The 13,650-nt window shown below is 51.3% G+C and overlaps 1 protein-coding gene across 1 annotated transcript; it reads left to right on the forward strand.

Annotated features, from left to right (window-relative positions):
* Positions 1-569: 569 nt before the first annotated feature.
* Positions 570-8,602, forward strand: TEKT3 (tektin 3). Its single transcript, XM_085078041.1, has 8 exons — positions 570-730; positions 1,795-2,394; positions 2,908-2,991; positions 4,459-4,529; positions 4,749-4,892; positions 6,022-6,244; positions 6,767-6,921; positions 8,294-8,602. The coding sequence occupies exons 2-8, from the start codon at positions 1,819-1,821 to the stop codon at positions 8,523-8,525; spliced, it is 1,485 nt and encodes a 494-aa protein (XP_084934167.1). The 5' UTR covers positions 570-730; positions 1,795-1,818; the 3' UTR covers positions 8,526-8,602.
* Positions 8,603-13,650: the final 5,048 nt, after the last annotated feature.

Consider the following 13,650-nt stretch of genomic DNA (forward strand, 5'->3'; position numbering starts at 1 on the left):
GGGATCAAGTTGCCCAGGGTGGGACTGGGTTGCACAATCTGCGTGGAGTTCCTAGACTGGAACGGCTTGGGTTGGAAGGGATTTTAAAGCTCATCTACTCCAACCCCCTGCCATGAACAGGGACAGCTCCCACTAGACGAGGTTGCTCAGAGCCCTGTCCAACCTGGCCTTGGGCACTGGGGTGGCACTGGGTTGCCCAGGGTGGCACTGTGTTGTCCACTGAGGACATTGAGTTCATAAGACCAGAGAATATCTCAGGTGAGAAGGGACCCATAAGGATCCTGCTCCTTGCAGGACAACCTACACAAGCATTATCCAGTCATGAGCATTATCCAGCCACTCAACACCTGTCCCTGCGTGCCCAGGGGCTGCACAAACTGCCCAGCGGGGCAGGAACCTGGGAGGTGTTTACTGGCCCCAGGTTGCCCACCCAGCCATTGCTGTGGCCATTAGAGGGTGGTTCAATGGCCAGGCTGGATCACAGAGCCCAGTCACTGTCACAGAACCTCCACAGAATGTGGTCACTGGCCACGGAACCTCTTGTCCATAGCAACGGGGCCCTATGCCATAGGTGCTACCCGGGCTGGACAGAGCCAGGCATTGTCAGCACCACCACAGCACCCCAGGGATGAGCAGCAGCACCCCCAGGCACCCCCAGCCCTGAGCTCACCCCACACTCGCAGTGAAGGGGGAGCTGTGCTTCCACCAGGAGGGAGGACCAGCACAGCCGGTATCAGCCTCAGCCCCAAACCCTCCTCCATCCCCCAGATATCCCAGATGGGGTGGGCAGCAGCTCCTGGGGGGTGTCTGTGCCCAGGGGTGGTGAAAAGTCTCATCCTGGCATGGCTTTTCCCAAGGGGAATGCAAGGGCATTTATTTCAGCTGGAAATGCATGGAAAAGTAATCCAGTCCATTCCCAAAGTTTTTTCTTTCTTAAATGCTTGTCTGTCAGTGAATGAAAGGGAAGGGTTTTTTTGCAGGGGTGGGAGCCATGGAAAGCATCTCCCACTCTCCAAATGCTGCTCCCCAGGTATAAATAAGTGGCATGGAGGTCAGGAATGGCAGTGGCCCATCCTCAGCAGGGACAAAAGGGCTGGAATGACTGGTTTGTGGGAACAGCACACACAGGTAGTTTTGCTGGAGCTGAGCACAGATATCCCATCCTGGGTTCTGCCAAACTGACTCTGAGCCAGGCCCACTTGGGAAAGGTTTTTGCTGCATTTGAGGGTGTGAGTGTCCCACAGCCCATCCCACAGCCTCTGGCCAGGCTGAATCCTAGGATGAGGCTCACTGGCCTGGGTTGGAAGGGACCACCCCTGCCATGGGCAGGGACACCTTCCACTAGCCCATGCTGCTCCATCCGCCCTGGCCTTGGACACTTGGCCAGGGATCCAGGGGCAGCCACATCTTCTCTGGGCACCTTGTGCCAGGGCCTCCCCACCCTCACAGGGGTGGTCATTAGAGTGACAGAAAAATGAAGGAATAATAGGAAATAAGGAATTAACAAATAAAGAAAACAAAGGTATAAGATCTGTGACTTCTAAGCAGCCATGACTGGTTTCTCTCCTCATTTCAAGACTTGAAACAAGGTACCAACAGCAAAGATGGTATCAGATCCCTCTCCATCCAAATGCTTGGGATGTGCTTGGAGGGGATTTACATTCAGATTTATTTAGGGCTGTGTAGGTGCCCTGGGCAGGGCTGGTCCCATCACAAGCTGGGGGTGTTGCTGTAAGAGGTACCACAAAGGCAGGAACTTTCTGAGCAAGGTTTTCCTCTGCCTCCTTTGTGCAGGACCCACACCAGCAGCATTTCAGAATGGAACTCTACGGCTATCCCTTAAAAGCCAAGTTTAACCAGCCACGGCCACCACCTCCCAAGGTTCTGCCAGCCACCAGTACCATGGCCGCGAGCTACAAGAACCGCATTCCCTACCATCCTGAGAGCTTCAACATGCCATGGATGCCCAACTCCTACTACAAAGCGGCTGCCCTCAATCCAACCTTGAGTCCCCTCAGCGAAAGCTTCCCAGGACTCCCCCCCACCAAGATAGTTCCTTTTATTTCCGAGAGACCCAACGGCGTCTTCACCCGGCACACGCTGGATGACTGGCACAGGTCCAACATGACCAACTACAAGGAGTCGGAGACCACGCGGCACAACGCGGAGCGCCTGAGGGCCGACCTGACCCGCACCATCAAGGACGTGTACCAGCAGGCCAAGAGGACCCAAGGGGAGAGCACCAAGAACCTGGGAGAGAGGGTCAATGACATAGAGTACTGGAAATCTGAGCTCTGCATCGAGCTGGATGCCATGATCAGGGAGACCAACTCCCTGGCGGACATGCAGAAACGGCTGGAGAGAGCCTTGGCCGACACTGAGGGCCCCTTCCAGGTAGGGACCCTGCACCCCCAGCCCAAACATCTGCAGGCACTCAAACCTCTCATAAAGTTCATCCCAGCCCTGGAACATCAGAAAGCTTTTATGAAGAGCCCAATAGTTGAGTCAGTGATAAACAAATCCCCTGCATCTGCTGCAGCCCCTCCAGCACACGCTGAGCACATCACTACAGTGTTTATTTAACAAAATATTTCTCCATCCAAAATCCTGGTTTGGGACACAAGAGCCCATGTTTCACTCCAAGGCTCTGGGGAGGTCAGCACTGAGCCTCACACAGGTCGCTGCATTCTGTGGTGGCCCAGGGACACTTGTGCTCCCTCCCATTGTTCCCATGCTGTACTTGGTCGCTGTTGTCAGCTAACCCAGCTGCCTCGGGCAGCTTCTTCCGGGCTCCCATCCCTGTGCCCACCTATCTTTTCTTTTCCCACATTCCCGGATGCGGGTGCTGCCCCTGCAGGGAGCCCTGCCCCTGCAGCCAGCACTGATGTCATGCCATGTCCCCACCAGGTCGCTCACAAGTGTTTGCTCAATCGGGAGAAGAGGATGGGCATCGACCTGGTCCATGATGATGTGGAGAAACAGCTCATCACAGTAAGTCTGGCAACATACATCAGAGTTATTTTTACCTAAACTCCCCTAAACAGGTCTGGCAGTCCCTCACTGGCTCTTCAGCACTGGTGATGTGCTAAATTCTTCCATCCCCCCAAACCTCCTGGGGCAGGGGCTGGTATTCCCACCCAGCAGTGTGTCCACAGGAGAGGAAGGAAGAGCTGGAAACCAGCTGGGTTTTTGTGGCAATTCAGGGTCCTCTGTCCCTCTCTGAGCAGTGTGTGAGATGGTCCTGCATCTGGCAGCACAGGATCTCTATTTATAAGATCAATCTCTCTATCTAAAGCACATTCCGTATATTACACACAAATACACACAGATGGAGAGGGCAGTGTGTGCCTGACAGCTTGTCCGGTTTCTCCAGCTATATTAGTTGGTCTGACAAAAGATATTAATTACACTTCCCCCAGCTCTGCTTTGCTCAGGGCAGTGTGGCTGCAGCAGGACTGTCACTCTGTGTGCTCAGGAAATGGATTTGATAGAAATCATAAAAACCTGCACTCCTGCCTGCCTTTATCTAGGCTGCTGTAAATCATGAATTAAGAGCAAACATGAGGAGAGCTGGCACAGCAAATGGGATCCTAATGCAGGGTACAGCGAAATAGGATCACTAGAAAAGCCTCACAAAATTGGGAAGGAAATTGCAGCCCCTGGGCCTGTGAAGCTACTGTTCTCTTAGAAGATTTTTTGTTATGAGTGAGGAGCTGAAAATTTAAAAGATTAGTTTAAGGGTCATGAGGGTTTAGGAAAATTATCAGAGCTGGTATGTCCATAAAGCCATTTGGGTTTTTAAGTGTTTGGGATGCATTTAGGCTGTGCTTTCAGCTGTCTCCTGCAGACAGGAAGGATTGAAAATCCCTGGCTTTGGTTTTGATCCACTGATCACCTGCCTCTGGAAGCTGGGGTTTCACAGGTGCAATAGACTTGTGCTAGAGTCAAGGGAGCCAAGAGCAGCACAAGCCTTCCTCCAGGAGAGTTGAACCCTTCCTAGAACTGACTGGGGATTTACACCAAAGTCCTCTTGTCCCATATGGATGGGATTCCTTGTGGGGAGGATAGTGGGATTAGGCATGAGGATGTGTGGCACTGCTGGCCCAGGATACCACTGTGACTGTTCATACCAGGTCAGTATTGACCCTGTCTTCCTGTAATGGCACTAAACAGCCCTGGACATTGATGTCAAGATGAAAACACTTGGGAACCCACCCTGAAAGTGATTTCAGAGCCCATGGCCATTGCCACAGCCCCCACCTGTCCCCTCCTGCTCCCTGGGCATGGCTCAGCTGTACAAGTGGGCACACTGGGGCTGGGGGACCCTTCCTGCAGCCCCTGTTTTCTGTGGGGGAAAGGGAAGTTCTTGCTGTGTGTGAAGCTGGAGATGGCCAAGGGGAGGAGCGTCCAGGACATCTGAGCACCGATGCTGATGGGGTTTGTTCTGCCTTTGCCCAGGAAATCAAGATCATCAGGTCCTGCCGGGAGAGGTTACAGCAGTGCCTGGACACAGTGAATTCCCAGCTCATGTAAGGAGGGGCTCTTGGCCCTTGCCGCAGGGCTGATATGCATTTGGAGCTGTATCATGGCCCCCCAGCAGATCCCTCCTGCAGGCTCCATGGGAAGCAGGCAGGGATGCTCCAGGACCATGGAGCAGCTGCAGGGGAGCAGGATGGGCAGAAAACCATCCCATGCCTCTGAGGCATCCCATCCCATCCGGACCGAGGCCAGCTGTCTGTGTGTCCCAGGTGCAACAAGGAGGCCCGGCAGGAGCTGGAGAAGGACCTGGCTGACAAGCAGATGGGCCACCACATCGACAGCAAGTGCTACCAGCTGAAGAACCACTCCAGAGGCATTCACTACTTCCGAGGCGTTGAGAGGATCGATGCCACGTGAGCACTGAGGGGCCCCGGCAGGCACAGAGCCATCCCTTCTGGAGGCACCCACCTCCAAGGGGTTGTTTCCCTCTGGTCTCTCCAGGGGGAGAAGAGCCCTCTGTTTTCAGCTGGATGCCGAACATCTGGCAGGCAAAAGCAGGCCTAATCTAATTAAATATTAGATTAGGGCCTAGAGCTCAGCCTGCAAATGAATTCAGTCCAGCACCTCTGCACAGCTCATTAAGCTCATGCATATTTTCAAAGATGTGTCAGTGCTTGCCTGAGTGCTCCTCATTGATGGGTAGTTTGGAGGCTCTCCCCTGTGTGGTCAGGGCCTTGCAGGGAGCTGAAATGACCCAGAAAATAAAAAAAATGAGAGTGTGGTCCTGGGGCAGGGTTCAGCTGCTTTTGGGTGCCTGGAATTTGGCTTTGGCTCTGCAGTAAATGAGCAGTGACCTAACCCAGCATGCACAGAGAGATGCCCTAAGTGGCAAAGGGCTGAGGGAATAAATCTGCTCACACACACACATGAAGTTTATGGAGAGGCACAAATTGATACAGTTTTTCTAATAGTTCAAATAGTTATTCACAGTAGAGCTCAGACATATTTAGACAGGCAAATGGATTGTAAAGGATTGAGGCTAAAATTCAGAGCGGGGTAAAATGTGCCAAGAATCAGCAGGTTTTAAATGGAGCTTATGTGGTATTTAAGTCTTTTGTTGACCTTGTTCTGGACTATTGCACAGGCAGGGACTTCATCCCGAATGCACAGACAGGGAATGGAGTGGGATCTAAAGCTCATTTGCTTTAGTGGGAGACTGAGATGGGCTGTGAGCAAAAGGAATTGACTGAACTGTGATCTGCATGTTTTCGTGAGGCTGGGAATTCCTTGGCACTTAATGCCACAAAGGTGTAAATAGGAGCTCTGATTGGAATCTCTGATTTTTATGGGAGAATTTTTGTTTGTCTGACCTTTCACAAGCTGTCTTCATGAACATGCCCCCATTTGATAAATATCAAACAAGTGGGGCCCAGATGTTTCACTTCCATGTAATGTAACGAAGAGCACAGATTTAATTTCCATCAATCTACACCCAGGCTCAGCAGTGTGGCTTTGCCAAGGGCCTGTCCTCTCCCCCCTCAGGGTCTCGGTGCCAGAGACGTGGGCCAGGTTCACGGACAACAACATCTTCCGCTCGCAGAGCGCGCGTGCCACGTCGGCCAAGCTGCGGGCGAGCACCGAGAGCCTCCTGATGGGCACGGCTGACGAGATGTGGCGCCAGTTCAGCAAGGTCAACGACGCCTTCACCAGCCGCATCACTGAGACCGCCAACGCCAAGAGCAAGATCCAGACACACCTGGCCAAGGTAGCCCAGCCCTGCCCTCGTGCTGCTGATACCACTCTAACCTCATCCCCGGGCACGGTTGGGTATCTGTGTGCTCCCTGCCAGGCAGAGGATGGGGACATCACTGATGGGACCTTGCTCGGACCACTGGGACTCATGGGGAGCTTCCTGGAAAGGGCTCGGGACTGGTTAAGTTGGCAGTGCTGGGGGCTGATGCCACATCCTTAAATGAGGAGCCATTACACCTTTCCCTCTTAGCTGATGGATGATCTGTTCTTGCAAGCAGCAGTTTTGGGGACGTGGTAATTCAATAGATCCATCACTGCCCCTAGACTTCCTCTGAGGTGACAGCAACAGCAAAGAGAAGCTTTTCCCTGAAAATTCTGCTGGATCTGCCTTGATGTGGCAGAGCAACAATGGCCTGAGCCCAGGGGCTGCGTACTGAACTTGGGGCTTTTCCTGCACAAACAGGAGAAACAGGAATGATGTGATCACTTGAGAAGACATTTTTTCATTGATATCTGTGTTTCTCTTTCGTGCCAGACACGACAGGAGATCTTCCAGATCGAGACGAAGATCCAAGTCATCCAAAAGACCATCAGGGACAAAGAGGTTCAGTTAAAGGTGGCTCAGACCCGGCTGGATGAGCGCACGAGGAGACCCAACGTGGAGCTGTGCCGGGACGCTGCCCAGATCCGGTAAGGCCATGCTGCAAGGCTGGCAGGGCTCCAGGAATCACTCAAGAGCATCTCTGCATGACCAAATTGCTTTTTCTCCCCTAAATAGTCCTTCCATAAGTGCCCTGGTAGAATCTAAAGCACTGAGCAGGTGTCCCAGCCTTTGGGTGCTGGGAGAGCTCTGCACCTCTGACGAAAGCTGGACACCATAGCCGGGTCCAGCCTGATGCCACCCTATGAGAGGCTGGAATTTTACCACTTGGGTAAACCTCACCTTCTCTCCTGCCTCATCCAGGTGCCTGGATGTGCTTAGTTTTGAAGGATGAGCCCCTTACTCTCCCCGCTGGGCCCCTCCAGCACCTTAAGGTGGCTTATAAAAAGGAGGGAGAGGGAGTTTTTATACAGGGAAAGAGTTACAGTGCAAGGGGCACTATCTTTAAACTGCCTGAGGGCAGGGAGATATGGGAGATTGGAAGGAATTCTGCCCTGTGAGGGTGGGGAGGCCCTGGCACAGGGTGCCCAGAGAAGCTGTGGCTGCCCCTGGATCCCTGGCAGTGTCCAAGGCCAGGTTGGACATTGGGGCTTGGAGCAGCCTGGGATAGTGGAAGGTGTCCCTGCCCATGGCAGGGGTGGGACTGGATGGTCTTTAAGGTTCCTTCCAACCCAGCCCTCTCTGGGATTCTGGTCTATGATTCCATGATCCTACTCTCCAACAGGCTTGAGAGAATGAGAGCACTGAGCTCCTTCCTTTTGGGTAACTCCAAGGAAAGGTGCACATATGGAGCAGCAGTGAGGGCTGTCCTCCCCTTCCTGGGCACACTGGAAATCCTTTCAAGGACTTTGGGTTGCACTCAAGGAGTGCCCAGCAGCAGCCCTGGGAGGCACCCAAAGCTCACAGCTCCTCCTGGGAGTTCTCTGAGCACAGTTCCCTTTTCAAAGTGACTTAAACCCAGCCCCAGAGTTGGTTCAGCATCTGACAGGCCATTGGTTTTTTCATCCTTTACGTGTTCCACATTCCCTTTTAGCCTCTCCCAAGTGTTCTGTCCTGCTCTGTGTGCATCAGTGGGTCTGTGCAGGAGCTCTACACAGGGAAATCCAGGAGGGTGAACTAACAAACCCACAAAACCAGACAGAAACAGGATGTCACAGCTGCTCATCTCTGTTCCTGTTGGCACGAGCTTCTCTGCCAGATGTGGCTGAACATATCCAAAGCTTTGGAACAAACTTCTGCATTCCTCCCCATGGAGGTCGGGAGAATCTCTGCCCCTGGCTTTTGCCATACCAGGGGTGTTGGAATCAGTCTGAGTGTGCTGAGGAGGAAATGCTGTGCCCCAAGGGCCCATCTTGGACACCCCCGTGGTGTGATGGCTAATAGGATCCTGCTGTTTTGCAGCCTTGTCCAAGAGGTCAACGAGATCAACGAGACGCTGCGGAACCTGCATCAGTGCCTGCGGGCCTCCGAGGACATGCTGCAGATGCTGGTTCGCTCCAAGGGGGTCCTGGAGCATGACCTGGTGGTCAAAAACAACTCCCTGTTCATTGACCAGGAGCGCTGCATGGGGATGCGCAAGAGCTACCCCAGCACCGTGCAGATCCTGGGCTATGTCTCAGCAGGACTCACCTAAGCACACAGCACCTGTGGCGGGACACATTCCCACTTTTCCTCAGCTTCTTCACAAATACAATTGTTGCAATTTCACAAGTGTGTTAAGATTTCATTTCCTGATGTAAGCTCTGGGTACAAATTAAATGAGTGTTTTGTGTGTTGGGTTACCAGGATAAATTTTTTCCTTTGTATTTTGTCTTTCACTGTGTGCCGGAAAGGAGCTGAAAATATCCTGTATGTCACCAAATCCACCCACGGGGATCTATCCCTACCCTTCCAGTCTGCGTTTTAGGAGTAAGACTGTTGCATCTTCCTCCTTTTGAGTGTGTGTGATGTGGAAAAGGCACAAGGGGAAGCAAAGCCACTTGTCAAAATAATGAGCTGCTGACATCCACGATGGATTTTTAATGGCGCAGCAGAAGAAACACAAATTGTCCCAGAAAGAGTTGCAGTTTGTGCTGTTCCTAAAACAGAAAAATGTGCATTTTAAGCTTATTTCTAATGATAATTGTCTTGCTTTTGAAAATGTTAAATGCTATCAAAAATGTCAGTGCTGGGGTCTTAAAAAGAGGAAGTAGGTTTGACTTGAAGAAAGTTCATTGAAGAAAATGCTGTGGATTTAATTTAGGGTTTCTAATTTAACCTCTCTCATGTGTAGTTTGTTGGTGGAAACATCAAAGCACTTTGAAGATAAAGAGAGTAATTGGGCTTTAAGCCCCTCAGGCTGCCACAGAACCTTCTCTCTTGCTGTAAATCTGACTGATTTTACCAAGAATTACAATTTTCAGAGGGATAAGTCTTCAATCAATCTGAGGCTGAGTGTGAAAGTCACTTTGCAGTTTCTGTCCTTAGACTCATGTGTCTCTTGAGTCTTTTACCCTCAGCAGTTGAGCTCAGCCTAAAGCATGTGGGCACCGGGAATCCCAAAGGCACAGAAGCTCAAGTTCCTCCCCTCCCTCGGGAATCCAGGGCAGAGACCACCAGCCCAGCGTGGGGCTCTCAGGAGCTGGGAGCACCTCTCCTTGTCTCGCATCCCAGATGGCTCCTGCTCATCCCACAGCTCCGTCTGCTCTCCCCACCCTCCCTGCCCCCAGCTCCTGTCCTGCCTCAGCGTCTCGGCAGGATCTCCCTCCCCAGCACCAGCCCTAAACAGGAAGCAATTGTCTTTCTAACTTTTTTTTCCTACTAGCACTTCGGTCAAGACTAAAAATAGGTTTCCTCTACTTTGTGTGTGTCTTGGAGCCGGAGTCCGTCAGAGACAGCAGCCACCCTTTCCAAAGGAAAGAGACAACTGTGAGCAGGAAAAACTGCCCAGCTGATCCCACCTTCCCTTTCTCCACTTCCCTGCCTCCCCAGAAGGAGCCGATGGCAGCTGAACTCACCTCCAGTTTCTATCAGCACCCTCACCTGCCCTCGGACTGCTCTGGGCTGTTCTCTGCCTCTGTCCTTTCCTGAAGCCTTTCCCAGCCCCTGGTGATTTTGGCTGCTGTGCTTGTTGCAGCCCCACTGCAGATGTTTTCAGGCAGAGTTGCCAGGTTTTTGGGCCCCGTGAGTTTGTCCCCAGCTGAGTGTGGGGCAGCAGAGGCACTCACAGCCCCTTCCTGAAAGGCTTCAGCTTTTGAGTACCCAAAGCCAAGTCCTGGCACCAGCGACAGCTTCATTTCACTTCCACCTTTGGTTTTGAGTCATGTCAAAAATATCTGGGCTCTGTTTTACAATGAGGGCACACCAGGATCAGTCTCCTCTTTTCTCCAGTTTTGCTTTCAGTGCTCTTTCCCAGCTCCTTTACGGCTTTCTCCTAATTGCCAGCATTTATGTGGTGCTGCAATTGCCCAACTCCATTATCTCTTGCTGTTCTGCCCCCTCGATGCTCCTTTCCACAACACTGCCAAAGAGTTTCTTTCCTCTGTTTGAACCACGACCAGAGGAATTTCAGTTTCAGCAGCTCTAATTTCTTTCACAAATACTTTCCACTTTCCTGCAGCAATTTCCCAGACGTTAGAGAATTCCCAGGTCCCTCTGGGGTTTCATTCTCTCCACGCCAGTTTTCCGTCAGTTGACAGTATTGATGTTACTTCTTGTGGCAGTTGATACCCCCAAATCCCCCCCAAACACTTTGATCATGGAGTTCCACATGTGCTTCAGTGTGAGCCTTTGGTTCCCCTGAGGGGAGCCCGCCCTGCCACAAACTCCTGTCAAATGGGCCTCCAGGGAGAGGGTTTGGGTGAAATACCAATAAACACGTGGCTCATGGCCGGGTCTCCTGCTCAGGGATGGATTTGCTTTCCATGACAGAGCTGCTGCTGAGTGAAGCTGCTCCATTTAATCCCTGCAGGGCTGGGTTTGGGATTTGAGCAGCCTTTGATGTGTTCCAGGAGATGAAACAGCCCTGCCTCCTCCTGCTGATGGCTGAGATGCCTTTGCTGCCGTGCCATTAACTGATTTCCTTTCAGAGCTCACTTCTAAATCATTGCCCAGGCCCATGAGCCACCTTTCCGCACTGATGGGATGTCTCCTTTCTCCACTGAGGAACGACGTGTCTGCTTGTATTGCTATGTATTGCTGGTTTATTGCTGCCTCCATCAGCCAAGTTGCTGAGCAAGTTATTTTGTGGAAATTCCTTTGCATCTCCCAACCATATTCCCACCCTTTTGCATCATTCCTTTTGCATCACTCCTGCAGAGCTGGGTGTGTAAATGAATTGTTTACTGACTGGAGGAAAGACAATAAATTAATAAACCCAGAACAGTGCTGCTTGGTGCCAGTCCAGGATACAGGTGAACGCTCTAGGCAGGGCTAGCAAGAAACTTCTCAGAAAGGAGGTCTTGTTGTCTAAGAAAAGAAAAATCATTGAATGTCCTGGAAGGGTCTGATATGAATTGGGTGAAATCAAAGCTTGCCAAAACCCATGTTAACAATGTATTGCATAACTAGTGCAGATTACTGTACTCAAGGGAAAGAGAATTCCCCAAACAGCATCAGCAGACAGAAAAGAAACCAACCCTGAACGCATTGCTATAATGGAAAAAAAGGGAGAGAACTTTGGCAAAATGCGAAAGGAAAATTTGGGCAGTGTAGGATCACAGAAATGCTTGTGCTGGCTTAGACCAAAGTGCAGCCTCTGACAGAGCCAACAGGAGATGCTGAGATAAAAGCACCAGAAGGCAGCAAGAACTCTGTGATATTCTCCCTGTCTGCTTTCCCAGCTTCCAGCAATTTGTATCCCAAGGACTTCCTGAGCTGACAGGGCTGTCCTTGGATTTAATGTCCCCCAATGGATTTGTTTCGCATGCTCTTGTTCCAGTTGCTCTTGGAGCCCATACAGCATCCGATGTGTCCCTCAGCAAGGATGTGCAGGGCGCAGGGCATCCACAGCCTCAGAACAGCAGTGGCCACTCTGGGGACCCTGGAGGGGACTGAAAAAGGGGCCAGACCTGGCACTGCTGGAGCCAGAAGTGTAAAACAATAGTTTGGGCAAAATGTGGTTTAAAGCTGGTTTAGACCTGTGTCCTATGTAGGTTCTGTTCTGTGCTGTCAGGAGATGAGCCCAAGCCAGCAGCTCAGAAAGAGTCTGAGTATGTTCAGAGCTGTGTCCCAGCTGGGAAGCTCAGTTGATTTTTTGAGGGTTTTGGGGTCAATGGGTAAATTTTGGTTTCCCTGAAGTCAGTGGGATTTTCTCCAGAGATTTCAGCCTGGCTGTGTCAATGCTGACAACTGGCTTGGAGTGGGAAGCAAAAAGTTGGATGAAGATGATTTGGGGGCATGAATGCAGACAGGACTAAAATATTTTATAAATTCTTCTTGAATTGGTGGAAAACAAATAAGGAAAAGTAAGCCAATGCCCCCAAGATGTATTGGACTTTTGCTATTGAAGTTTGCTGAATGTAAAGCCTCCCCATCAATTGTTTTCTGGTTGAAATATTTTTTGCAATACCCATTCCACCGGTGTAAATGTATATATATATTTATATCTGCATGTGTGCTCTTTGAGGGATCACTATAAATCCTCCACAAAGTGCAGTCAAACCATGTCTTGCTCGCCTCCTTTTCCTAGCAGCACAGTTGTTTGAAAACAGGATTTTCCCCGCCTAGTTCCCTTCCCAAACCACCCCCCCCCCCCCAGTGAACTGCAGGAGGGGTTTGCTGATGCCATGGCAGATTTCGGCCCCTGCCCTTTGCATTTCAAACCCTCCTCGCTAAATGGTCTTAATCACCAGGGTAGGGAACAGGAAGTCCCTAAAATTGTGATGACAGATCAAAACGTGGGGTTAAACAAGTTCATCCTCACGAAGACACAGAGAGAAAAACCTGTCTTTTTGTGTAGTTTGAAAAGGTTTGTTTTAAGAGGGGTTTTGTTCACCTGGCCCGAGGAAAGGGATGAGCAGAGCCCTGATGTGCTGGTTCAGTTGATGTCACACAGTTAAATGAGCCTTAGATCCCTTTCAGTTAATCCCTGCCTTATCAGATTAGCATCTGAGACCCAGAAAGTGATAGAAACCCCACTTTCTCTCCTGGATTCTCATCACTTTATTTTAGAATTTCAAAGGGAAGTATTCATATTTTATGTAGCCCCATGGAATAGATTCAAAGTGAGAAATCCACATTTTTTACACAAAGTTTATACAACCCGTCAATCTTCCAGTATTCCCATCACAGCCTATGGCGAATCTTGTTTGTACACAAAACATTTTTCCAATTTATTGTGGCGCCTGCTTTGATTTAGGCGGGGGTGGCACTGCCAGCCCCCCTCACCCGGAGCCTGAGCGGGGTGAGGCCGCTGAGCCCCGGAGAGCACCGAAGAGCCTCCAGCCGCTCCCGGCTTAGGTGTGCAATTGTCTCTCTAGCAAAACCCCGAGGGCTGTGCTGTGAACATCCTCACTTCCTCGCCTCCCCTCCTCCCTGGACAGGCTCCACCCAGCATCTCCTGCTGATGGAAGGCGTGGAGAGGAGCTTTGCCCCCAGCGCCAGGGCTGCTGTCACAGCACGAGCTCAGGTGGGGCTTGTCCGAAGCCCCGCGCTGTTTGAACAACGCGCCTTTCCGAAAGAAGGCGCCCCGAGCGTGGGGGCTCCTTCAGGCACCCTGCCCACAGCGGCAGGACAGCCCCGATCAGCCTCATTAGCCAGGAATGTTCTGATGGTGGTGC

This window comes from Lichenostomus cassidix, chromosome 18 (assembly GCF_008360975.1).
Source record: "Lichenostomus cassidix isolate B80296 chromosome 18, HeHo_3.0, whole genome shotgun sequence".
Taxonomy (NCBI): Eukaryota; Metazoa; Chordata; class Aves; order Passeriformes; family Meliphagidae; genus Lichenostomus; species Lichenostomus cassidix.

Coding starts and splice junctions, on each gene's coding strand:
- TEKT3 (XM_085078041.1), top strand. CDS start 1,819: ATGGAACTCTACGGCTATCCCTTAAAAGCCAAGTTTAACCAGCCACGG. Junction 6,245..6,766: donor TCCAGACACACCTGGCCAAG/GTAGCCCAGCCC, acceptor CTTTCGTGCCAG/ACACGACAGGAGATCTTCCA. Junction 6,922..8,293: donor CGGGACGCTGCCCAGATCCG/GTAAGGCCATGC, acceptor GCTGTTTTGCAG/CCTTGTCCAAGAGGTCAACG.